General features: G+C 50.4%; 1 protein-coding gene across 2 annotated transcripts in view; it reads left to right on the top strand.

Annotated features, from left to right (window-relative positions):
• Positions 1-25,136, top strand: part of MMD (monocyte to macrophage differentiation associated) — a 32,816-nt gene extending 7,680 nt beyond the window's left edge. Inside the window, exons 1-7 of one of the 2 annotated variants that reach the window (XM_054170477.1) lie at positions 10,460-10,688; positions 16,905-16,986; positions 21,070-21,230; positions 21,656-21,730; positions 22,521-22,622; positions 23,796-23,865; positions 24,637-25,136. In XM_054170477.1, coding sequence (XP_054026452.1) covers positions 10,660-10,688; positions 16,905-16,986; positions 21,070-21,230; positions 21,656-21,730; positions 22,521-22,622; positions 23,796-23,865; positions 24,637-24,837 — 720 coding nt within the window. In that variant the 5' untranslated portion in view covers positions 10,460-10,659 and the 3' untranslated portion in view covers positions 24,838-25,136. Of the gene's footprint in view, positions 1-10,459; positions 10,689-16,904; positions 16,987-21,069; positions 21,231-21,655; positions 21,731-22,520; positions 22,623-23,795; positions 23,866-24,636 lie in introns of those variants that run through there. The other variant, XM_009911531.2, reaches the window with a different exon arrangement.
• Positions 25,137-25,366: the final 230 nt, after the last annotated feature.

Genomic DNA, 25,366 nt, shown 5'->3' with positions numbered 1-25,366 from the left:
CAGAAGCTGTAAATCCCCAGCCCTTTTGTCCCCTACCTTTGGCACAGGAGGTAGCAGCAGTCCTGCTTCGTGTTGGCAGTGCAGAAATGTTCAGTTTGACAGTGGCTTAATGAAACCTCTGCTGCTGTCCTCTCTGGAGCTTGAGAACTGACATTACAAAGAAGTCCTTCCTTGGCCTCTCTCTCTTGGCCCCTGCTGGAAATTAAGAGTGTCTTCATTTTAATGAGCTCAGAGGATTGGGGAGTTGCAAGAAAGAAAAGGAAAACAGCTTCAAAAATACCTTTCCTCCTCTTGTGAATATGTCAGGACATGTTTGCAGATAGAGCCCTCTTACCTGACCAGGCTTGTGCTCTGCTCACTCCAGGCTTGTGCTCTCCTCACTCTGGGACTTCTCCAGCTGAGCTCTTTCTTGGCTCCAGCCTATGGTTAATGATGCAAGACCAGATTCACTGTGCTTCAGGTATGCTGCAACCTGTACACCTGATCTTCAGCTGCTGTAAATCACCCGATCCTTGCTCTTCTCTCTATCACTTCAGCAGTCAAATCTAGATGGCAAACCATAGGTCAGTCTGGCCTGCATTAGACACAGTGTGGCCAGCAGGAGTAGGGAAGTGATTGTCCCCCTGTACTCAGCACTGCTGAGGCTGCACCTTGAATCCTGGGATCAGTTTTGGGCTCCTCACCCCAAGATGGACACTGAGGGCTGGAGCAGGTCCAGAGAAAGGCAATGAAGCTGTGAAGGGTCTGGAGAACAGGGCTGGGGAGGAGCAGCTGTGGTTTAGTCAAGAGGTCTGTGGTGACAGGTTGGACTTGATGTCATCTTTGAGGTCTCTTCCAACCTTGGTGATTCTGTGATTTTGTGACCTGGGGGTGTTCAGCCTGGAGAAGAGGAGGCTGAGGGGAGATCTCATTGCTCTCGACAGCTCCCTGAGAGGAGGCTGCAGTGAGGTGGGCTTGGGCTCTTCTCCCTCCTATCAGGAAAACAAAATATTTGTCAGTGGTTGAGAAAACTCAGCTGGTTTGTATCAAAGTATTTCATATCTGCCCAGGCATTTTGCTGCCTTTCAGAGTAATTACAAAATTTCCTTATTTTACCTTTTCTTGTTGGACAAGATGATGCCAGCTCCCTGGAGGTGTTCAAGGCCAGGTTGGATGAGGCCATGAGCACCCTGAGCTAGCAGGAGGTGTCCCTGTCTATGGCAGGGGGCTGGAACTGGATGATCTTTAAGGTCCCTTCCAACCTAACCTATTCTATGACTCTATGAACTGCTTGGTCTCTGCTGTGTGTTTCATTGGTCTGGTCCTGGAGGTGTTGTGAGCAGAGCTGTACAGAAGATGCACTGCAGCTCCTGGCCTAGAGAAGGTTTGCTGTGTGAAGCAGACCTTAGAATGTGCCCAGGTTTGGTGCTGTGTCAACAAGCCTTCTGCAGCAGTGCACAGAGGCTATCTTGCATACATATTGATTTAGCAGCAAGAGGGAAGGCTTGGAAGAGAACCATGTTTGCAGAGGGCTGTGAAGGCAAACCTTGGCTCCTCAGCTCTGTGTGCAGCACATAACGGAGCTGGCCACACATTTCTTGAACCCCTCAAGGGCTAGGGACTCCACCACCTCCCTGGGCAGCCTGTGTCAATCCCTGACCACTCTTGCAGCAAAGAAAATTTTCCTAATCTCCAAGCTAACCTTCCCTTGTGGGACTCCTGTGCCCCTCTGGGTTGCTGTTCACACACTCAGTGTCCAGCTGGCTGCCATAAACCTCCCAGGGCATTTTTATCCCTTTAGACCTTCCAGCAGTTACAGGTTGGGTCAGAGTCTCATTGACTGAGTCCAACCACTCAGTCACATCACTGGAAGGCTGTGGACTTTCATCCATCCCAGCACAAAGAGAAGCGAGGTCAGAGTCTGTCTGAAAACATCTCCCTTCCACCACAGATAACACCATTGATAACTGCCTCAAGGGTGAGGTGGAAATCAGCTGGCTGAGCTCTCACCAAGGCTGCCAGCAGCAGTAACTTCAGTTTTGCAATCACTGTTTGTTTTGCCAAGCAGACACATTTGTGCTGGGGTCAAAACCTCTTGATGCCTCTGGCTCTTGCAAGTCCTCTCAGTAACTGGATGGCACATACCTGCACTCGTGTCCAGAGCAGACCTTGTGCAACTCCCTTTGCTCTTTGTAACACAGCACAGCCAGCAGACGGAGTTTGTGTCCTTGAGTACCAGGAGTTATTTCTGCAGAAACACTGAACAAAACCAAAATAATCTCTCAGCATGTCAGGGGAATTGCAAGTTAGATGCTGACCCAGCTCTCCTTGTCCCTGCCAGCCCCTCTGCTCCCTCCTCCCAAGGCCCACAGACGTCACTAAGCCTGGGAGATGTGGCAGGGACAGCGTGATGCTTGCTGGGCTCCAGTAAGGAACATACAAAATATGTTCATTTTGTTTCAGAGTTGTATTTGCAAGCACTTCAGTTTGTTTACAAAAGCCAGAAGACCTGAGACCCTGCTGTCCACTGCAGTGGAGATGTTTCTCCCTTTCCAAATGTATTTAAGAAACTTTAATGAAACTTGGAAGCTGCCAGCAAGATGCTTTGAGGGCAAGCCCCACGCACTGCTGGCAGGAAGGAAGGGCAAAGGCAGTTCAGAGCCTGCTTGGATCCCAGGCTCCAAGCCCTGTCGTGGGGCTGAGCTAGTGTTTCATGACCCAGGCAGGGCACTCAGGCAGCTTGTCCATTTAACTGGCACCCATTTGCCTTGAGCTTTGTCTCCTAACTGTTTTTTTCTAAGCTATTCAGACAGAGCCAAAATACAACCAGGAAAAAAAAAAATAATAAAAATCACAGATTCCTAGAATGGTTTGGGTTGGAAGGGACCTTAAAGATCATCCAGTTCCAAGCCTCTGCCTGGGGCAGATACACCTCCTACCAGCCCAGGTTGCTCAAGGTCTCATCCAGCCTGGCCTTGAACACCTGCAGAGAGGGGGGAGCCTTGACAATTACAACAATCTTAACCTCAACAATCTCCAAATCAGTGCCTACCCAGTGGGAGGAAAATCTCAGCCCTTTAAGCACTGACAAGAAATCAATCTGTTTTCTTTTGCTAAATACGTTTCAAATCTCCAAGCAGTGCAAAAGGGATGCGGAAATCATTTCCGCTCAGATGACAAGCCATGGGCTAAATTCCACCCTCTCTCTTCACTTCAGGCTTGACCTGGAGCTGGTAGGAAACAATGAGAGGCTTTCCCTTAACTTCAATGGATTTTATGTCAGACCCATTAAGTAAGAGCTTATTTCACTCCATTGATTGTGATGTCAGAAATGAGGGATTAGGTGCGGCAGAGACGTTCGCCAAGCAAAAACCCAGTGGTGGGAAGAGAAAAGGAGAAGAAAAATTTTCACAGACATTGGAATCACCTCCCACTGGAGTCCCCTGCACTGAGCAGTTTTCAGACTCAGCTTGCCAGGGTGCTGGCCCAGCTCATTTCAACTCCTGTGTCACCTAGCAAGGTTGGACCAGATGAGCCCTCCCAAGCTGGAATTTTGGGTTTTTTTCCATGACATTGATTCCAGATGATCCCATCTGCTTGTGGAATGGGATTGAAACATGGAGCTGATTTCTTTTGGCTTTGGTATAAGGGCAATCTTTTAAAATTTACTTTTGAAAATGTGATGGATCTATAAAATGCTGGGGCCAAAGAGAAAGAATTAGCTCTGCATGGGTAACCTATTGCTGAGACAAAGTATCTTCAAAATGCCTCTGCTTTTGGAGGCTTGCTGTGGATGCCAAAATCCAACATCTGCCAGAGGACAATTCATGCTGGTTTTTCCCCCCCCTGCAAGAGTGAGGTACAGCTGGTGGTGATGTTTTGCTTCCCAGCAGTGCTGGAGGATCTGGTGGGAGTCTTGGGTCTTCCAGGACCTGCTGACACTGAGCATATGTGTTGTTCTAATACAGCTTGAGCAGTTCTTTGCTCTCTGTTGTAGCCTTCCTCATGGCAGGCTACAGCACAGAATCTCATTGCTGCTGTCCCTTTGGTTCAAGTAACTGAGCTGGGGGTTTTCAGGGGTTCTTGGCACTATGGTCCAACCTGAACCTGAAGGCAACAGCAGCTGCTTAGCTGCTGAGCCAGGTAGTCCTGATTTGGCCTTTGTATAAAATCCTCTTGATGAGTGAATTTTCCTTTTATATTGCCTTTTAGTCAGCTCCTACTTGCCTGCCACCTGATTGTAGCCCTGAGCAGCCTGCTCTAGTTGGAGCTGTCCCTGCTGAGTGCAGGAGGGTCGGACAAGATGAGCTTGAAGCATCCCTTCCAACCTGTGAAGCTGTGATTTCTGTTGGAGGAACCAAGAGACACTGCAAGGGCAATGGGCCCCTAGACCACAACCAGCAGGTTAAAATCCCAGATCATCTTTTATTTTTATGGTGCAATTGCCAAAAGCAAGAACAAAAAAATCCCTGAGATTCACTGTTTCTAACCAAGCCTGGAATCCTGGTCTCTCCATGAGTAAAGCCCCCCAAAGGGACCGCCTCAGAGTCAGTATCTGAGCAGGGGATCTCTGTCTTTTTCTGAAGTGAAAGTTCTCTGCAGTCATTAACAGACTTGATTCATCTGATGACTCAGAATTTGTGCTGCTGGTGCAAGGCCAGTAAGGAGGCTGATGAGTGCTGCTCTTCCCTCCTCCTCCTCTAAAGATGTGATCTGGGCTCTTACGCAGAGCACCTCCTGCCCTCGTGGCCACTCCTTCATCTGAGGAGAGCTGGAATGCCTCACACACCACAGGCAGGAACTGGAGCTTTCACTCCAGTAGAAAGTTCTCCTTGCAGCAGATGAATCAGTGTGAGCCTACCAGAAAATGTAACTGATTGAAACAGGCTTCAGGGACTTTCCTGGCTCCAGACGAACCCAAGATTGTTAACCACAACATCAGTGCTTTGGCAAGTCTCAACCACTGCTAGATTTGATATGCTTTTAGGATCTGGCATGCCATGGGGTCTTATAGAATCATTTCAGTTGGAGGAGACCTCTAAGCTGGCATGCCATGGGGTCTTATAGAATCATTTCAGTTGGAGGAGACCTCTAAGCTGGCATGCCATGGGGTCTTATAGAAGCACAGAATTATTTCAGTTGGAGGAGACCTCTAAGACCATTTCTCATTTGCTGCTCCCATAGTAAAGATTCCTGTTGACTTGAAGGACTCTTGTTTTACTCCCCAAGGTAACTGCTTGTTGTCCCCACAAAATCCTGTGGGTTTTTGGCTGTGGCAGAGACACTTTTCTCAGAAATACTGACAGAAGAGAAGCCCTCAGCAGAATTTGGAATTTCATTATCTGGTCTAATCTAATGTACTACAAGGCACATCCCTCTAAGGTCAGTTGTTTCACTGGCACAGAGTCCTCCCTCTGACATTCCCAGGTGATGCTGCAATCCCATTTCAGGTTTAATGCTGGCTGTGACATCAGCCAAATGCTTCTCTTTCACCATTTCCGCTGCAAGCAGCTGGATATGCCAAGGAGCCAGCCCTCCCTGGATACCTGTGTCACCCAGGGAGAGCTGTCCAGGCCAGAGCTAATTCCATTCGTGTTTGGGAAGCTATTTATAAACCTGTCTTCAGTGGGATGACCTTATTAATTAGGCTGGGGAAGGCTGAGGGAGGGAGAGGAGTTCATTTTACAAGGCATTGACATGCATTCAGCAAGAGATGCTTCTCCTTCATGCCATGCTCAAAAAGGACTGGAAAAAAAGCAGAAAACTAGGTCAGTTTGCAGCAAGAAAAAAAAATACCCATGCTGCCTGCAGGACCTTCCTCCTGGTTCAGACCCAGAGCAGAACTCTGCTGCCAGGTGTCCTCAGATGTGCTAAGAAAGCCCAAGCCCTTTTCCAGCAGGCTCTGGGTTGATTTCCCTACTTGGTCTGTGCCACAGAGATGTGTCTGGGGACATGCTAAGAGGGAGCATACCTCAAGCTTTCCCCTCAGTGCTCCAGAGCACCCACAGCTTGCACTTCAGCTTGAGTTTGTGCCCACAGTGGAGCACATAGCACTTAATCTTGGGCTCACCTAAGACCTATTGCTCTCCTGCTCTTACAATCCACATTATGGCAAAACTGATTTTGCTGTTAGAATTTTGAAGAAGAAGCACAACTTCCTTGCAAAGCTGCAGCTGGAAGTGGCTTTCCCAGCCAAGGTCTTTTTCAGAGTGCATTTCTCTGATAGCCACACAAGGCTGAAGCAGGCACTTGGTTACAACCACCCTTCAGAATTTGTTCTGTGAATCTAAGGAAGGCTAAAAGCTTTGCCTCTGAAGCTTCTAAGCCAAGCCCTAGTGAAACCATCACCTTCCTCCACCACCATGTACACCCCTAAGGGAGGAAGGCTAGCCCCTCATATTCTGCTTGTTGTGAAGTCAGAAGAAGACAGGAAGGAGTTTGTCTCCACCCTCATTTACCAGAAATGCTTCACTTCCTCTGCTGTGTTGCTTGGGAGTGGAGAGGAGTCTCACCTGTCAGACTTGTTTCCCATGCCTCATTAAGGGCTCAGTGCTGTTTGCCTGCTCCTCTGCTGCATTAAATTGGCTCAGAGCTTCCTGAGCTGCAGTGTGTGCCCTGCTGCTTCCAAAGCCAGCCTGTCACCACTGGCACCACCAGAAAGTAAGTACCTGGGAACATCAGCATTGTCCTGTCACTAATGCAGCTGTTTGGGCAGCTGTGGAGCTGCTCATGAGTGTTTGCTTCTCTGTTATTTGATCAGGAGAGTGGTTCTTGTGTGGGCTTACAGTGAGAACTTGTCTGTGCCTTAGCAGCTGGAAGAAGCTCAGCTTTGATGTGAGAGGTATAGGTTTTTGCTAATGTAGCCTCCTGACAGAATTTTGCTCAACACTGACAGTTCATTTGGCACTTGAATTTTCATCTGGAGTGGGGAAAAGGAAGCTCTCACCAAGTCCTCCCCCTTCATTTGATAGATTTGTGTAACCCAATGCACTGAAAACTGCAGACCCTACTTTTGGGTCTCTCTCTGAATAATCTCATCAAAGTAGTTGCTGTCTGATTCAGGAATTCCATGTGCCTGTGTGTCTATGTGTCACTACAATGCTCATAAACACTCCAGGAGTACAAACTTCTCCATCCCTTGACAAGCAGTGGCTGTGAAGAACCATAGGGGAGTCTGCAGGGTTTAAAACCTGACCTAGAAATAAGAAGGGCAACCCACAGAACTCATGTGGTCATTGCCTTCACTGCTGAGGGTGCCAGGAGGTGCAGTTAGTAACAGATCTGCCTTGCGTTAGGTGTCAAGGGGGTGTCTGTTGGATATCAAGCTGGGATTGCTTAGTTCATTTGGGGCTTTTTATAGCAGCCCTCATCAGAACTAAATTCTCAGTGACAAAATGATAGCTTCAATTTCTTATCAACCAGCCCTTGGCTGCTCAACAGACTGCTCTAGGCTAAGGCACTGCCTGATAGTGCCCCACAGCAGGGATGCATTCAGCAAGGGCAGTTCTTCCATCTTCTTCTAACTCTGACTCATCTACTGAAGCCCATTCCTGGCTGAGCTCACCATGACTCTTCCTAGTCTAAACAAGGGGTTTTTTTCTATCAAATTGGGTATTTGAAGGCTTTTTCTTTCCTTAGTGTACTGTAAATAAGAGTAATCAACCTAACAAGGTTTTTTTGCTTCCTCAATTTTGTGTCTTTATTGCCAATGCTTAATGCCAACAAAGATTTAATGGTTGCTTGGCCCATAATAAGAGGTTTCTTTTGTTGTGATATTTTTAGGGTTTTTTTTTAAAGGCATTCTGATTCATTAGGTCACAAAAAGCAATTACAGAGATGAGCTCAACAAGAGTCACTGGTCCTACAAACGTGTCATAGGTCAGGACACGATCTGTATGCTGAGGAATTTTCCTTATGAGACACTCAGTTCAAAATCTTCCAGTCTCATCCCATGATGGTTGGTGGCCTTCTTGACCTGGTTCCACTCACTCAGGCTTCATGATTTGAATTTCCTCATTTTGATACAAAAGTTTGAAACAGGGATTTATTATTAACTGTATCTTGAACCTGTAAATCTTTGATGCTCCAAAAGCAGGGAGCTACAGCTCCAATTGTTGTGTTTAAAGGTCTCCCAATGTATGTGAGTTGTGACCACAGAACACAGGTGGGGAAGCAGGCTTTGGAAATGGTGAGGAGAAAAACTGTCTGTGACACAGAGTTGCTGTTGGAGTCTAGATCAAACAAGAAGGCTCCGAGGAGACCTAATTGTGGCCTTCCAATATCTGAAGGGGGCCTACGAGAACGCTGGGGAGGGACCTTTTAGAGTGTCAGGGAGTGATAGGACTAGGGAGAATGGATCCATGCTAGAGGAGGGGAGATTTAGATCAGACATTAGGAAGAAGTTCTTACCCATGAGGGTGGTGAGACACTGGAACAAGTTGCCCAGGGAGGTGGTGGAAGCCCCATCCCTGGAATTTTCTAAGGCCAGGCTCATCTAGTGGAAAGTGACCCTGCCCATGGCAGTGGGGTTGGAAGTGGAGGGTCCTTGAAGTCCCTTCCAACCCTGACAATTCTGTGATTCTGTGAAAGGTAGCAGGAAGGAAATGGATATGAGAGTGGCTTGGGAAGAGATGGAAGAGTGAGTCAGAGGAGCAGAGAGTGAAAGATCATGGAGATAGGATGCAGGGATTCTGTGCACTGGTCTCAGCAGGTTGATTTTCTAACAGTCCAACATTTGAGCAGAAGCAGACAGAAGTCAGCCTTCTAGCCATGGTGTTCATAAATGTCATGGCCCTGAACACTTAACAGCTTGAGAGAGCAAGTTACTGGTGCAGTCAGAGAGGGAGGCAAGGATGGGGGTGTAGTACTGAGGGGGAAGGCAGCTGCACTGGTACACATTCTACCTCAACATAAAGCCATGCCCTTGAGATACTGAGACTTCATATGTGCAACCATGAGTGTGTGGCTGGGTTCTCCAGTGGCGTCCTCGAAATCAGCTCTTTTTGGATTAACAGGTAACATAAGCAATATGAAACTTGATTAGCAGTGGCAGTTAAATCAGGTGACAGACTGTACCAGTTTATTAACAGTGAAACCTTGCTGAGATGAATGGAAGCATTCCCCAGGGATCTAGCTTGCCTCTACAGGAGTTCACCTTCCCACCAATAAGCTCTACCTTCCCTTTGAGCAATTGTCTGCAGTCTTCTGGCCCGACCATCCTTGCAGCAAGAGAGCACAATCCAAGCAAGGAGAGCTTTTTCCATCCTGATGCTAGAGGAGCTGAGGGCTGAGTCTTGCCGTGACAGTTTACAAAGCTGTTGCCACCTCATTGTTTGCTCGCTACAGGCAGAGAAGCAGTTGGTGAAAGGCACCGAGGGCCATGAGAAGTCAGATCTAGGCTCACGGACAGCCAGGTCGTGGTGCTGCTTGTGGTGGAGGTGGTTACCTGGCAGAGCTGACGGGGCTGGGGAGGTGACTTCCAAACCATAGCAGCGGTGGCCAACAGATCCCTTCAGTCCTACCATAAAAGCTGCAGATACCAGATACAGTTTATTTGTCTGAACTGATGGTTTGCACTGCTGTGCCCGTGCTAATCTTTTATTGAGGGCTGGAACCATTTAAAAGCCCACTGTAAACAAGATCTTAGATTAGAAGACAGAGGCTTGAATAGAACTTAATGTTCTTCTAATTCATGCCCTGATGTGTCCTCTGCCAGGCAACACCACATTAAGTCGGCAGAAACACGCTTGCCACGGCCTCTTCGCTCACTAAAACAACCCTGGCTTGGAAGGGTTTGGTCTGAGGAGATAAGATTCTGGTTCAGCGCTGGGGGAGCTAGGAATATGGCTCAGCGGGTTATCACAAGCCGCCCAGCCACTGTAACCTTGATTTAGAGCAGAGGAAACCATCGCGCACACAGCTTTACGGCGCAGGCTGTGCCAGAGCAGGGTTCCCCTGTGCCACGCCGGCTCCGGGGCACGGCTCGGAGCCCAGCTCCTCGGCCAGCCCACTCCACAGCCCTGCCGGAGCGGCTTTTGTATCTTCCAGAGCCCCGTCCTCGCCCCGCTGCTCGTCCCGGTGCATACCGGCACGCAGTGGCAGCGCTCTCCTCTCACCGGGGGCTGCTCCCGGCGCGGATGAGCTGCGGCCCTCGGGCACCGCTCAGCCCCCGACCCCTCTTGTTTTCCGGAGCCAACCCCGCAACCCCGGCTCAGCCTGGGGCCATCCTCGGCGCGACCCCGCGGACAGGCCGCGGCTCCCGACCCACCCGCCCCCCACCCATCTCCCGGTGGAGCGGTGGCCGCGATGGCCGCGGCCTCCCCTCGCCAAGGAGGGACACCCCCAACCCCCGCCGGCCGGCAGCAGGCCGCCCGCCGCCGCCATGCGCCCCGCGTCCTCCCGCCATCGCCGCCGGGGGCGGGCCGCGGCGGGCCCGGCCGCTGTGGGCGGGCAGGGGCGGAGGGAGGCGCGGGCCGGGCGGGCTGGCAGCAGCCGAGCGCCGGTTAAAGCGGCCGCCCGCAGCCGCCGACCCGGCTCCCGCGCCTCACCGACGGACGGCGCCGCGGCGGCTCGCACGCCAATGAGGGCCCGGACTCCGGCCCTCGCCGCCTCAGGAGCCGCCTGCAGCCTCCCGTCCCGACCCCCCGCCCGCAGCCCAGCCGGGGCGGGCGGCCCGGACCCATGCGGCGGCTCCCGGAGAGGTTCAGGAGGTGAGCAGGGCACCGCCGCTGCCCCAAGCGGGGCAGGACCCCTGGTGCCCCTGGGCGCGGGCACGCCGGGGCCGGGGGCTCGGGGCGGTGTTGAGGGCTGGGGTGGGGGTAGCCGAGATTGATTCCTCCCTCCCTCCCGCCCCGTTTCGGCCGTTCCCTCGCCGCTGCTCGGGCGCCCTCGCTGCCGAGGGCCCGCGGCATCGCCCGGCCCGGGCGGGGAGGACAAAGCCGGCCGCGCGGAGGGGCTCTGCATGGCGTTTATTTATCTGTTTTTTCCTTCTTTCTTCCCCTCTTAAATGGGTGAAGGTTCATGCATCCGGCCGTGTGTCAGAGCCGCGGCCCCTCTGCCTGCCCCGGCCCCGGCCGTGCCTCCCGCCATGCCCGACCTGTGGCTCCGGAGCCAGCAGCGCTGGGCTGGGCCGGGCCGGGCCAGGTAAGGCACCCACCGGCTGCTGGGGCTCCCTGCTTCCCAGCAAAGCGCTGGTGTTCTTTGTTCAGGTGTCTCAGGGCGGCTTGAAGATGCTGCCGCTGTTCCTGGCGGGTGGTTGGTACCAGAGCGATGGAGATTCGCGGATAAACACGGGGCTGGGTGGGCTGTAGGTGCTGAATCGATCAGAGTCCACATGTAGGGCTGATAGCTGTTGAGTGGCAATCTGCCTCCCAGATAAGACCAGTTGCTATGATGGTTTTGTTCAGCAGGTACAGTGCTCAGGTGCTGCCCTGCTCTCCTTGCACCAACTTGCTCAGGAAACCAAAGCCTAATGTACTAAAAATGAAAATAAAACTGAAAGAGAGGAAAAGCTGAATGTGGTTTCTGTACTAGCCCACATGTGGGTACCTTGCCCCTGAGCTCAGATGTGCTGCAGCGCTTGGTGTGACTTCTGTTTGCTCCCCACTCCACCTAAAATTTTGCCTTTTGTACCTGCTAGAAGGTTGAAGAGTCTTTTGGGAGGTCAGTGGGGTGCACAAACATCCTTTTCCCCCCTTTTTCCATAATCTCTGCAAGGTAGCACAACTGTTAATGGATTCTCAGAGAATTGCAGGTCTCATTTCTTCCTCGGCATCGTGCTGTAAGAGGCTTTACACAGTGTGTGGTTTCAGAGGGCTTCCCAAAGTGATCAGCTGCTGGACTGATCTGAATTGTTGCTGTGGCTCAGTTGTTCAGTGATAGTAAAGGTGATGTGAACAGCTACAAACCAGGGATTTTCTAATGCAGGGGGGAAGGTGTTTTTCGCTGCGTGGACTGGATGCCTAAAGAGGGAAAAATACCTGCCAGTTTGCTCAGGGAAAGCAAGCTTCTTTGTAAACCTCCTTGTTTCTCCTCAGAATTCTCACCTCAATTGTCTTTGTGAAAATGCAGCATTGATCTGCTTTGACCTGCTTGTGGTGTTTTGGTTTTCCCTGTTGAAAACAAAGAGCCCAGCTCACACAGAAATTGCTTCTGTGCCTGATTATCTGGAGCCCTGCTTGATGCGTGCTGCTGCTGCTGGCTGTGTGGAGCTGTCCCCACCTTGTTGCAGTTTCTCAGATGCTGTTATTTTGTGGCTTCTGAGGGCTAAATAGCCTCTCCTGCTGTTGGAAAGCACAAGAAAAGAAGGTTAAAAAAAAAAGAGAGTAATGTGCTTTTAAGCTGGTAAAAGGAAGCGTGAGGCCTTTGGAGCTGAATAAAGGAAATGCACTTCCTGAAAAGCCTGAAAAATCCAAATCTCTGAGGCTATTATCAGCCCTTGCTGTTTTTCACTCGCAGCTTGCTTTGTGCTTCGCAGGGTAATTCCTTCAGCAGATGGGAATGAAGGAGAAGGCAGGGTCTGAGAAGGGCTTTTTCCTTCTGCAGCCTCGGGTGTAGGCTCGCTGTGGTAGCAGCCAAATGCCGTGCAGATCCCTGCAATAGCTGGGTGGCTTTGTCGTTTGGTTTTCGAAGCTGGGTTTGCATACAGAGGCAAAGCATGAAGAACCCTCAGATTCTTCTTCCTGCTTTGTCTCCCAAATGCTGTGGTCTCATGAGCATGACTAATAGGGCAGCTCTTTCTTGGATCTGAACAGGACCGTGAGGCCAGGGGTCCCACAAAGAATGGATCAGTCTCTGTGTTTAGCAGCTTAAATATTTGGAGTGTTCTCGAGATCAAAGCGCAACGGGAGGAGGATGAGTTCCTCCTCTCTGGGTCTGAACTGTCTTCCCTGTTTCTCAATACCCCTTTTCCACATATATTGGGAATGTGCTCATCAAAGGAGGTTGTTTTGTGTGCTGTGCAATTACAAAGCCTGGACCTCAAGTAGTTCTTGAGCTTTGGGAATGCCTCTCAGTTGTGAAAACGAGCTGATGGCTCCGTTCGGTGCAAAAGCTCTGCTGGCTGGCTGCACACGCTCATCGGGCTGGTAATTGCAGAGATCTCCCATCTGGATATTGACAGACTGAATATTTTGTGTGAAAGGTGGTCAGATCCTTAAATGGAGACACATTTATGTGTTAGTGTGAGGTAATGCTGCACCTCCCCTCATGAAGCGGCTTTGATGTCAGTAAAGCTAAAGTAAAGCAGTCCAGCTCAGTGGGACCTTACCAGGCTGCCCTGCTTGTGGTGATAACCTGAGTGGCTGTGTTATGGGAGCCTTAAGGGGTAAATAGCCTCTGAATGCTGTATGCTGAGTCTCTCCTTTTAGGAAGGTGAGTTTGTGTTCCTCACAATGCTCTCTTTCAGAGGAAAAAGACCTGTAGAGAGGAGGGGAAAACAATGGCCCGGTGTGGCAGGAAACGAGAAGCATCCGCTGCTGGGGGTGGGGGGTTTGGTTGTTTGTCTCTGAGAAAGAACAGAGCTGTTTTTCCCTCTAGACTGTGAGTAAGTCAGCAGCCCAAATTCTTCTGCTTTCCTATCACAACATCATATGCATAGGGACCTACAGGAGTATCTGACTGACTTTTTAACACTGCAAGTCAAAACAATTTTTCCTGGCTCGGAGCAGTCCCTGCAGCATCCCAGAGCAGCTGTTTTCAGGTTTCAGGTCTGTTTCTTAAGGCATTGTAAACACAAACTGTCAATCTGGAAATGAAACCAACGGGAACTGGCCTTTGGCTGGAATTATTGCCCTCTTCAGCCACTTTCTAAATGATCCTTCCTCTCAAGTTGTTCCTTATAATGTTTATAAATAGTCTTGTGAAAAGGCCTCAGGGAATAACTGCAGGTTTGGTCTGTGAGCAGTGACCTGAGCCAAGCGCTCCAGCATCTGCTGCTTGGCTCCTACAGCCTGTTGCAGAGGATACCATTCAGCAAGGAGAGGTGCAGGAGTCTCAGATGGACAGCAGTGAGGTACTGGGCTGTTGGGGCCTCCTGTAAGGACAGCAGTGAGGTACTGGGCTGTTGGGGCCTCCTGTAAGGTAAAGGTAAAGTCAAACTCTTCCTGGTGGTAGTATAAAGGTGAGGATGGGAAAGTGTTACTAATGGTGGGTTCTGCTAGGACTTGGGGGAAGAAAAGCAAATTTCAGCTGTTGTGGGAGTGCAGCTTCCCATGCCACAACTGTTGCAAACCATTTGTGGTATTCAGGGATCAGAATTCAAGTAAATATATAACAAGCAAACAATATTTCCAATCTTCTGCAAGTGTGAAGTTCTCTGAAACCTGCATCCTGCTGGAAGCCAGGTTGGATGAGACCTTGAGAAACCTCTGGTCTGGTGGGACAGGTCCCTGCCCATGGCAGGAGGGTTGGAACTGAATGACCTTCAAGGTCCCTTCCAACCCAAACCATTCTGTGGTTCTGTTTTGCCAGCTTGAAGTTACCACACAGATGAACAAATATTTGCATCATTCCTGTGCTGGCACAAACAAAGGATGAAAAACCCCAACTCTTTGTGTAGATAAGAGAGCTTTGTTAGTGTCTTTGTGCTGTGTTTTACTGCTCCTAACACTGTGTAACAGCTCCAAATGAGAGCCAGACTCTCCTGAAGTGTTTGTTCATAGTTCTGTCTAAAATCTAACATCACCACAGGCTCTGTTCTGACTGCTTTAGAATGATCCAGGGTCTTTTCCACTGAAGAAACAGAACTGGAAAAGGAAAGGGAAAAAAAAATAGAAGTAGCCCTCTAATGGATACTAGAAGGTGCCATTAGCAGGCTGCCTTCAATTATTTATAGGTTTTAGATGATAATATCTTCTCTAGGAATTTGGAACAGCAATTACAAAGCTAGCACTGAGGAGAGACTTAGTCCTTTTGGGGCTGTGGGTTTGGGCTGGTTTGTTCTGTTTGTGCTTTTTTTCCCCCCCTTGTGAGACTTCCCAAGGCACCACCATGGCCTTTTGGGGCTTTATTTTTGGTTTGGTTTGTTGTGTTTGGGGCTTTTTTGACTTGTGAGACTTCCCAAGGCACCACCGTGGCCTTAGGAGAAATGCAAGAATATTCTAGGTGTAATGAGTGAAAAGTTTCCCATGACTTTGAATTGATGGAGTTGAGCAAGGGCAGCCTAACCCTGGTCACTGACTGAGCCAGCAGATGCTTTTCCCTCTGATGTTTTCCTAACTTGGAAGCAGAACTGAGCAAACTGAACGTTCCATCTGGAGAGGATGCTGAGCTGGCCTTCAGCAGCTGTTGAAGACCTGGGCACTCTGGGCAGCAAACTCACTTCCCCAGTGTCCTGTGTGTGTGGCTACAGTGTCCTCATCCTCCAGGAGGATGAGAGCAAGGTGTCATTTGTCAGTGACAAAAGAATTGCCATTTCTTAGCAGTGTATTAACCCCCAGGAACTGTTCCTTTCCTAAACCATTTCCACTTGGGGGCTGTGAACGAAATCCTTACCCTTTGTGTGGGTAACAACTGAAGCTGTTTCTTGACCTTGCCACAACATGGAGAGAGATCATGCCACTGTCCACTTTTATCTGTTGAATTTTCATGGATCACTCCAGAAAGCCTCAAATGTCTGGTAGCCCAGAAGCCTGGCCCTGCTTGCTCAAACTGTAAGATCCAGGTTTGGTTTGTTGGGTGTTTTTCCCTGGTTTGGTATCAGATCCAGTATCTTATGGATATCTCATAAATAAGATGGCTTTGGGCTCAAAGGGATCAAAGTTTGTCTGACAAGCTTCATATAAATTAATCAGGTTTGCCAATGACACCAAGCTGTGTGGTCTGCTGGCCTCACCTGAGGGCAGGGATCCATCCAGAAGCATCTTGACAGGCTTGAGAAGTGGGCCAGTGCCAGCTGCAGAAGGTTCACCATGTCAAAGAGCAAGGTCCTGCATGTTGGCTGGGCCAGTCCCAGGCACAAATCCAGGCTTGGCCTCTTCCATACTTTAATGCAACATTTATGTTGGCAAGTTCATCCCAGACTTGCTCAAGTTTCATCACACTTGGGTTGGTTTGTGTGGGCTGTGGCTGGGGTGCCCCAACTGTTGGTTAGGCAACATTTGAAAATCCTTAGAGGAAAAGGTGGAAGATCATGGTAAAGCTCTTGGCATTCCCCCTCTTCAGAGTTAACCATTAGAGTCTCCTTTCAGCCCTGTGGAGTAACAGGCAGAAGATGGGATTAGCCTCAGGAAAAATGCAAACCATCTAATCACAGCGTGGTAGGGGTTGGAAGGGACCTCAGTAGATCACCTAGTCCAGCTTCCCTCCCAAGGCAGGGGATGCTCCAAACACAGATGTTCCCTGCTGCAGGAACTGAAAAGGCAGTGTCCAGATTGCCTTGTTCCAGGGTGTTGCAGAACTGGGTTATGAATAGCTCCCAGGAGGTGTTCAAGGCCAGGCTGGATGGGCCCTTGAGCAGCCTGCTCTAGTGGAAGGTATCCCTGCCACGGTTGGAACTTGATGATGCTTAAGATCTCCAAGGCCTCTCCCAACCCAACTCATTCTACCAATCTGTGTTTGTGAATGTGTAGTTTCAAGAACTTCTTCAGAGCAGAGTAACCCTTGGCAGCTCTGCTGAAGTCTCTATTTCCTGAGCAGCCTGAGTCCATAGTGTGTAACTGGAACAGGCAATGGTTCACTCTGCAGCCAGCCAAGGTGCTGGAACAGAGGGGGTCTGAGTTCTGTGTGAAGGAACAGCATCCCCCCTGCGGTGGCAGGCAGGCACAGGAGGGCATTGAGCAGCTCTTCTGTTAGGAGAACTGGCAGTTTGCTTCCAGTATGTCTGCATTCATAGCTTTTAATACTGCTAGGCTGGAGCTGCTCCTTCAGGACCCTCCACAGAGGTGCTTTAGCAATCTTCCTAAGAATCCCTTTGCATTGTCCCACAGGTTCATGAACCACCCAGCTCCAGCAAACAGCCGCTACAAGCCCACCTGCTACGAGCATGCTGCTAACTGCTACACACATGCTGTAAGTACTTGGCTCTCTGCTTTGAAAACCTCAGCTTTGGGTGGGTTTGGGTGGCTCAGTGCTTCCCTTTCTCTCAGTGGATTCAGATTTACAGCCTCTCTGGTTTTGTTATGTAAGCTTCAGCCATAACAGGCCAGAAAAGGAAGGTTAATTAGGTGGTTGGTAATCACTAATCCCTCTTCTGAATCCCCAGGAGCTCCAGATGCTCTGTAAGTTCCATGCCTATAACTAGATGTTTCTCCTCCTGTCCCACTCAGAGGATGATGATGGTACAGTGACTCTGGGCCTCTGCTAGTCTTGCCAGGCAGATCTCCCAGGGCTGTGCTGTCTTAATATTGTGCAAACTGTCACCTGCAAGCCCAAAAGAGATTCTGTGGGGTTAGAAGTGGAAGGCTTCCCAAGAGCATCCTGTGAGTATCAGCTGGAAGAGCTGGCATGGCTTAGTTCTGATGTTTAATACCTACAAACTGATCCTACCAGCAATCTGATGCTTTGGAAGAGGCCCTGAATAGTGCTGACAGCCCCACTGCAAGTCCTAGTCCTGCTCCTCACAGTGTAAGGCCCATTCTGGACTAGAATATAAGATGTGTACAGAACAAGGAAAGCAGTTCCTTTGCTTGTAAGTGGTTGGGAAGTTTGACTTGCTGTCTGGCACTTGGAAAAGGACTTAAAAATGTGTTTGGGTGGTTCTTAAGATAGCATTTGCCCTTTTCTGGAAGCAGCTTGTGCTTCTCCTCAGTCCCTTGTTTAACTCCAAACATCTGAAGTATGTTTGGCTTTGTCCTCAGTCCCTTATCTGCAGTGTGTGAGTGAGCTGCAGATATGAAGGCTCAAGGTAGTGCCTGGGACTTGTGAGCCTTAGAGCAGCTCTGTGCTGAAGGATCCTTGGTGTTTATTTTGTACATAGCCAGCACGGAGCTCTGTGTTGCTGGGGAGAACAGAATCCCCTTGCTGTATGTATAGAAAAGCTCACTGAAGCTTCTGTGTTTTTGAGGCAAGGGTCTCCTGCTCAGCATTGTGTAAATATCTCCTTATTTGCCCAGAGAATGAAGCAACATTCTGCTAGTTAGCACAAATATGTCCTTTATCTCCTAATCCTTGTGGAAATCTTGTTTGCTCTGGCCAAAAAGCTGGATTTCAAAATCTCTGGCAGAGGTTGCTGCCCTCCTTAGCAATGCTAGCCTCCATCTAGCTGCAAAACAGGCATGGCCTATGCCTGCCTCTTAGCAGCAGGTCCCAGCCAAGGTGTCTTGTCAATGTGTTCTGGTGTGCTGCAGTTTCTGCTGAAGCTGTCTAAAGGCCTGCCCATGGCAGGGGGGCTTGGAACCAGATGTTCTTTAAGGTCTTTTCCAAGCCAACCCATTCTATGACTGCTATGTACCAACAGCTACCATGATCTGTCAGCAGCATCCCCTCTGAGAGGCAGTGGAGTACAGAGGAGGGGTTGGTGCTCCTTGTATAAAACTCCATGCAAGAAATAACCCCAATCAACATTTAAAGCCTTCAAATAAGAATCTAATCTGGGAAAGCAGAGTGCAGAAGCTGGGGCCATGGCTTGCTTCTCCCCTGTGTTGCAGAGCAGTCAGGTGGTGGAGTCTTTGGTTAATGTTGAGCTTTCAGTTAGAGGTTGATGTCATTTCTGCACAACAACAGCCTAGCAGTGCTTCTCCAGATGCTGCTTTTCAAAGCTTTATTCATCACTCAGAGTAGCCACCTTGGACTTTACTCCTCAGTAGGGATCCCATCTGCCTTCTGATTCAAAACCACACAAGAGTCACTTTAGACAGTTGTGTGAAAACCAAAACCAAGCAGCCAAAGCCCCCACAGCAAGTGGGGCTGCAGAATCCTCTGCCTGGCCTTTAGCTACAGTCCTGGAATGGTAACTTTGTGGAGCATAGCTAGGTGCCTTCAGCATTCTGACTGCTGAGGCCAGCTGAGATCCCTTGGTGTCTTCACATTTCTTTATTGGCTTTAAATGAAGCTCTGACTTCTTTAGACAGGAGGAGACAGGAAGGGCCCCTAGGCAGTTGAATCCAGAGACAGAAAAAGCTGCTCTGTGTTTAGAAGAACAGGAAGGAAACTGAGAGAAGCAGGAGCTGTAAGAATTTGGGCTGGAAGGTGAGCTAATCTAAGGGGAGGGGTGGCTCTGTCAGCATCAAACTTCCCAGGGTACATAAGGCTGATCAGACAAAAGATATCCTCTGGTGGATTAAACCCTCAGAATCCAGACACTGCTTGCTCTGGAAGTTTCTTCCCACTGCCTTAGAAGGAGGAGCTGTGCCTAAAATAAGTCACAGTCTCTGTTCCAGCCATGGGGTGTGCAGTGCATGGGGGCAAAGAAGAAAGAAGTAGAAATATTTTGTTGTGAATGAGGCTTGGAGCATTTAGCAGGCATCTGAGCATGGAAGGAGAGGCTGTCAACATTTCAGAGGGCCTCTTAGGATGAAAATGTCTCCATCCTGACAGCCATGAGCAGTTTCTCTGCTCTGTTGTGCCTTGCACAGCCCCGGCTGCCTGGAAGCTGCTCCCTTTACAGTGCTCTGTCCTTGCCTGAGCAGATCCCTGAGCAGGGAGGTGCTGGGCTTGGCTCTAGGGCTCTGCTCCTGGAGCAGGCAGCTTGAGGTGGACACCATGATTCCCTGTGAGTGTCAGGTGTGATCTGGGCTGCTTTGTTATCTTCCTTTTGTCTCCCTTTGCAAAGAGGGAGTGTGTGTGGGTGCTGTGTTTGTGCTGGCAGTGTTGCCCTCTCCAGTGGAGGACACCAGCAGCCTGGGCACCAAAAGCCATTGTTGCCTTGTGTGCAAAGGAAAGGACTTCATTTGGCAGCAGGGTTACACACCAGCAACAGTTTAACAGAGTTTCAAACCTCCCTGTGGCACAGGTTGGCTACAGAAAGATGGGAAGGGTACAGCTGAAATTCTGCCCCACCTGCCAGTGAGCTGAGCAGCCCCAGACAGGCAGAAGAGAGCAGGTAGTTTGCTCTGTGTTGGTAACCAGAGTGTAACTGCCCTGAAGCAAGGTGGAGCAGGTTCCCAGCTTGCTGTTCCATCATCTGTCTGTGTGCCTCCAGGCTTTCTGCAGTGCCACAGGGCTTGTGGCAGTCAGCTTCCCGACATGCATCACACAGGGGTTGTGTCCAAGTCTCCTCTTAGTTGTAAATAAACACAGTTCAGCCCTTTGTCTTCCTCCTTATTGCAGAGGGCTTTGTAACTTGCTGCTCTCCTTTTGTGCTGGCACTTCCTGGTGAGACTGTTGCCTGTTCTCTTGTCCTGTAGCCTCTCCACCAGTCCCAGTTCTCATTTAGCAGGTGTGGAGGTGCTAACATTAACTATAACATGCTTTGGGTTGGAAGGGACCTTGGAAGCTCATCCAGTCCAACCCCTCCACCAGAGCAGCATCACCTAGAGCAGGTCACACAGCAACACATCCAACAAAATCCAACAGCAACAAAGCTGCAGTTGGGGTGCTTCAAAACCCAGAGATGGAAGCCACTTTTTTTCCTCCTTTATTAGCTCCTGGATTAATCAGCTGCTTCCCACCTTCAGTTGGTGTCCTCTGCATGTTCTGCACTCTAGTTGTGATCAGAGCCTCTGTTTCTCCTCCTCTGTACAAAACAGTGCAGGCTGGAGCAGAGCCTTGAACCCTGAGCTATGCAACCTGTAATGCAAAGCAGAGCTGCTGGATTTGGTTAAACTTTGCTTGTTCCCAGCCTGGTTGTTCAGCCTGTGAGGCTGGGCTTAAATTAGGAAGGATTCCACCTCTGAAGCTCTTTTCCAATCCAAATCAGATCATTAACACCTTCAGACACACCAGCAGGGCCTGGAAAGGAACCTGTGCAGGGCTTTGACATTTTGTGCCATGGCTGGAGCTGGTGGTGACCCTGCCCAGGGTCCCGAATGGGCCTGGCCCTGGTGCTGGGGACCTTGTGTGCCAAACCCTCTCTGCTTAGCACCGTGCCAGCCAGTGCCCTACCTCTGCTCTCCCGCGGCTGACTGCAGCTTCCTCTCCCTGCTGGTGCTGTGCTGTGGGTGGTACTGTGCTGGCAGCCAGGGAAGGCCTAACAAGGCCCTTGTGTTCCCTCAGCTGCTCATCGTCCCTGCCATCGTGGGCAGTGCCCTCCTGCACCGCCTCTCGGATGACCGCTGGGAGAAGATCACAGCCTGGATGTACGGCGTGGGGCTCTGCGCCCTCTTCATCGTCTCCACAGTGTTCCACATCGTCTCCTGGAAGAAGAGTCACCTCAGGTAGCACTCTGGCTCTTGGGTGGGCTGCTTTCTGTCAGTGTTTTCTGCTCTGCTTCTCAAAGGGTCATAAAGATGATTTTACAGAGGGTTGGAGAGGTTCCATGTGCTGGAACAGGGGAAGAAACCACCTTTGACTCTGGGAGAGACAGTGAGCCAGGCTCAAAGGCAAACAAGCTCCCATGTCCTTTCACAGGGAGTCACAGAATGGCTTAGGTTGGAAAGGACCTCAGGGATCAAGGCTCTACTTAGCAGAGCTGAGCTTCCAAGCCCTCAGCACCGCTGAGGCATCCTTTCAAACTCCCCTGGCACCGGGAGATCCCTCCCCAGCACTCCACAAACACCCTCCAGCATGTCAGGAAGCTGAGATGGTACCAAAACCCTTCCAGAATCTCTCTTGGTGACTTGTTCTCTCTCTCTCTCACCAGGACAATGGAGCATTGCTTTCACATGTGTGACAGAATGATGATCTACATCTTTATTGCAGCATCCTACGCACCATGGTAAGAGATTTGAAGCACAGCTTCCCCATCAAAGCTCTTCCCCATGCAAACATTTTATCCCTGCAGCTTTCCAAAGGCTATAAGCATCATCTTAGATGCAACTGACCACATGGTGCCTCCTGAAAAGCAGCATAATGGAATCTCCTGGGGTTTGCTGAGCAGAAAGGGACATTAGAAAACAGCAGAGAGGAATTTTCTGTTTCACAGAATCATCCAAGAATGGCTCAGGTTGGAAAGGACCTCAGAGATCATCTGTTCCAACTCCCCTGCCATGGGCAGGGACACCTCTCAACTAGACTCATCCAGCCTGGCCTTGAACACCCCCAGGGAGGAGGCAGCCACAGCCTCCCTGGTCAGCCTGTGCCAGAGTCTCACCACTCTCAGGCTGAAGAACTTCCTCAGCTCCAGTTTAACCCTGCTCTCCCTCAACTTCAAACCATTCCCCCTTGTCCTCAGGAAAAGTCCCTTTGCAGCCTTCCTTCCTTCAGGTACTGGAAGGCAGCTTGAGGTCCCCCTGGAGCCTTCTCTTCTCCAGGCTGAACACCCCCAGCTCCCTCAGCCTGTCCTCACAGCAGAGCTGCTCCAGCCCTTGGGTCATCTTTGTGGCCTCAGTTTGTGCTCTCCTCACACCAGTTCAAACACCTCCTGCCTCTCTCTGGAATGTCCCAGTGTCCTCTCCCTCACCATGCTCAAGTTCTAGCTCTGGCTGGTTTTCTCCAGCCCTGCCACTCATGTCAGTGTGGTTCAGTCACTCAGCACTTCTTGTCTCTTGAAATCTGTGTGTCTGCAGGTTAAACCTGCGTGAGCTGGGCCCTCTGGCGTCTCACATGCGTTGGTTTATCTGGCTGATGGCTGCTGGAGGCACCATTTATGTCTTCCTCTACCATGAAAAGTAAGAATTGTTCCTTGTGTCTGACTTTCAACTGGAATTAAGGGGTGGGGGCTTTCTTGCTTTCTGAGTGCTCCTACCCAGCCTTCCACACATGGGAATGAGAGCTCTGAAGCAGTGGGAATGTGGTGAGAATGGTGCAGGCTTAGCTCTTGTCAGCAGAGAGCTGCAGCCACCCTGGCAGGAGATGGCTGTGGGCTGCACTATTGCCTTCCCTCCAAGGGCTGGCAGGGAAGTGACCACTTCAGTTTTTGCTGGGTGTGGGTAGGGTGAGAAGTGTTAACCTTCTCCTGCCCCTAATTTAGGTTTCACAATGTGATGTGGTTTATAGAAACTGCTGCATATGGACTCCTCCTACATTCCCATGGAATGCTCTGGGTTGGAGGGGACCTCCAAAGCTCATCCAGTCCAACCCCCTGCAGTCAGCAGGGATATCCTCCACTAGATCAGGTTGCTCAGAGCCCTGTCCAGCCTTACCTTGAATATCTCCAGGGATGAGGCCTCAACCACCTCCCTGGGCAGCCTGTTGCAGTGATCCAGCAGCCTCATGGTGCAGAACTTGCTCCTCACATCCAATCTAAATCTGCTCTGCTCTCATTTCAAGCCCTGGTCCTGTCCCTGCAGGCCTTTGCAAACAGTCCCTCTGCAGCCTTCCTGTAGCCCCCTCCAGGTACTGGAAGGCAGCTCTAAGGTCTCCCTGGAGCCTTCTCTTCTTCAGGCTGTTAACATCCCCAGCTCCCTCAGCCTGTCAAATGCAGAGAAAACCAAACACACTTCTTGGGGTTGTTTGGAGATGTGAGTCCTAGAGTCTAAAATCTGCATTTTTGCCCTTCCTCTCATTGAGCTTTAAGCTCCCTTCCAACCCAAACCATCCTCTGATTCTTATGCTCAGGGAGCAAGACATAACTCTCTTTTGGTTTGGGGATGTACTGAGGTTCAATCAAGAACCTCTGCAGCTGCCTCAGTGTTTCCTTCTCTGTGCCTGGATGCATGATATAGAGGAAGAGAGTGCAGAGATAAAGAGCAGCTTGGGTTTTGTCATAACACATTGGTTGTTTATCTGCCTTTGGGATGGGACACAAGCCAACAGGAGGTTCAACAGCTTTCCTATCCTCTTGAAGGCAATGTTTGTCCTCTTGTCCACCTCCTTGACTGACTCCAATCTTTCCTTTTTAGGTATAAGATCGTGGAGCTCTTTTTCTACTTGGCCATGGGATTTTCTCCTGCTCTGGTGGTGACATCCATGGTAAGGAATGTGGCTGCCAGTACTGCAGGCACACAAACCTTCCCTTTAGGAGCAGCTTCCCTTCCAGTGCTTCTCAAACAATGCTAATTTTAGCCCTCTGTCTCTGGCAATGTTCTCTACAGGAGAACCAAACACAGGCAGTTCAGGTTTGTGTTTCGCTGAGTCCTGCCTTGTGGTGCTGGTACTGGGCAGCAGGTACAAAAGAGCTTAGGTTCCAGTCTGCAGCTCTGAAGAGGACCCTGGGCATGGTTCACAGGATCACAGGCTGGGCTGGCTTGGAAGGGACCTTAAAGCCCATCTCATTGCACCACCTGCCATGGGCAGGGACAGCTTCTTCCCATTCTGTAGTGCTCTTTACAAGGGCTGCTTGTGATAGGACAGGAGGGAACGGATTGAAGTTTGAGGAGGGCAGATTGAGACTAGGGATGAGGAAGAAATTCTTGACAGTGAGGGTTGGGAGACACAGGAACAGGTTGCCCAGGGAGGCTGTGGATGCTCTCTCCCTGGAGGTGTTCAAGGGCAGGCTGGATGAGGCCCTGAGCAGCCTGGGCTGGTGCGAGGTGTCCCTGCCAGGGAACAGGATCTGGGTGCTCTGTAAGGTCCCTTCCAACCCAACCCATTCTGTGACTGTTATTATCTGTGGTCTTCTCTTCATCCATCTGTCACAGGCAGGGTGTTCTGAGCTGGCAGCCTTCTGTTCTGGGGGGGAAACCACTTTGTGTTCTGTCCTTCCCCCCCTCCCCCAACCCTCTCTTCCTTGTTCATTGACAGACCAACACGGAAGGCCTGCAGGAGGTGGCCTGGGGAGGTTTGATCTATTGCCTGGGGGTGGTGTTCTTCAAGAGCGATGGAGTCATCCCCTTTGCCCATGCCATCTGGCACCTCTTCGTGGCCACAGCAGCTGCTGTCCACTACTATGCCATCTGGAAGTACCTGTACAGGAGTCCTGCAGACATCATTCGTCACCTGTGAGGCAGAGGTGGGAACCCTGCCCGCGCTTGGCCCCGCAGCAGCGCTGCCGGAGCTGGGGGAGAGCCCTGCGCTGAGCTTGGCGCTTCTGCTGTGCACTGATGGTTTGTGTGTCCTGCAGCTGCCCAGCCTCTGCTGGGTGCTGTGCTGCAGTCCCCAGAGTCCATTCCGTGGTAGCAGGAGAGGCTACCTGCTGTTTACAAACAAGTTTTCTATTTCCAGTTTCGTTTTAACAGTTTTTAACTCTGTGAATTTTTCTAACTGAGTGGCTGAGAAGGCGAAGGCAGTGCAGAGGTGGCTCCTGAGCCTGGGCTCTGTCACCTTGCCCTGTCCTCCGCGGGTCGCAGGCAAACCACCTCCTGTTCCCCACCCATCATCCTGTGACTTTTCTAGGAACTTTGGGGGTTTTTGTAAACTTCAGAGGTTACCTTTGCTGAACTGGTAACATCCACAAGTGTCAGCTATGCAGCTCCTCACGTTGCAAGGTCTTGCCAGACCTGATTACATTCCACACACTCTCCTGACAAGTGAC

This window comes from Dryobates pubescens, chromosome 20, assembly GCF_014839835.1.
Source record: "Dryobates pubescens isolate bDryPub1 chromosome 20, bDryPub1.pri, whole genome shotgun sequence".
Lineage (NCBI taxonomy): Eukaryota > Metazoa > Chordata > Aves > Piciformes > Picidae > Dryobates > Dryobates pubescens.
The sequence above is the reverse complement of the archived record's forward strand: the minus strand, read 5'-3'. Positions and strand labels throughout refer to the sequence as shown.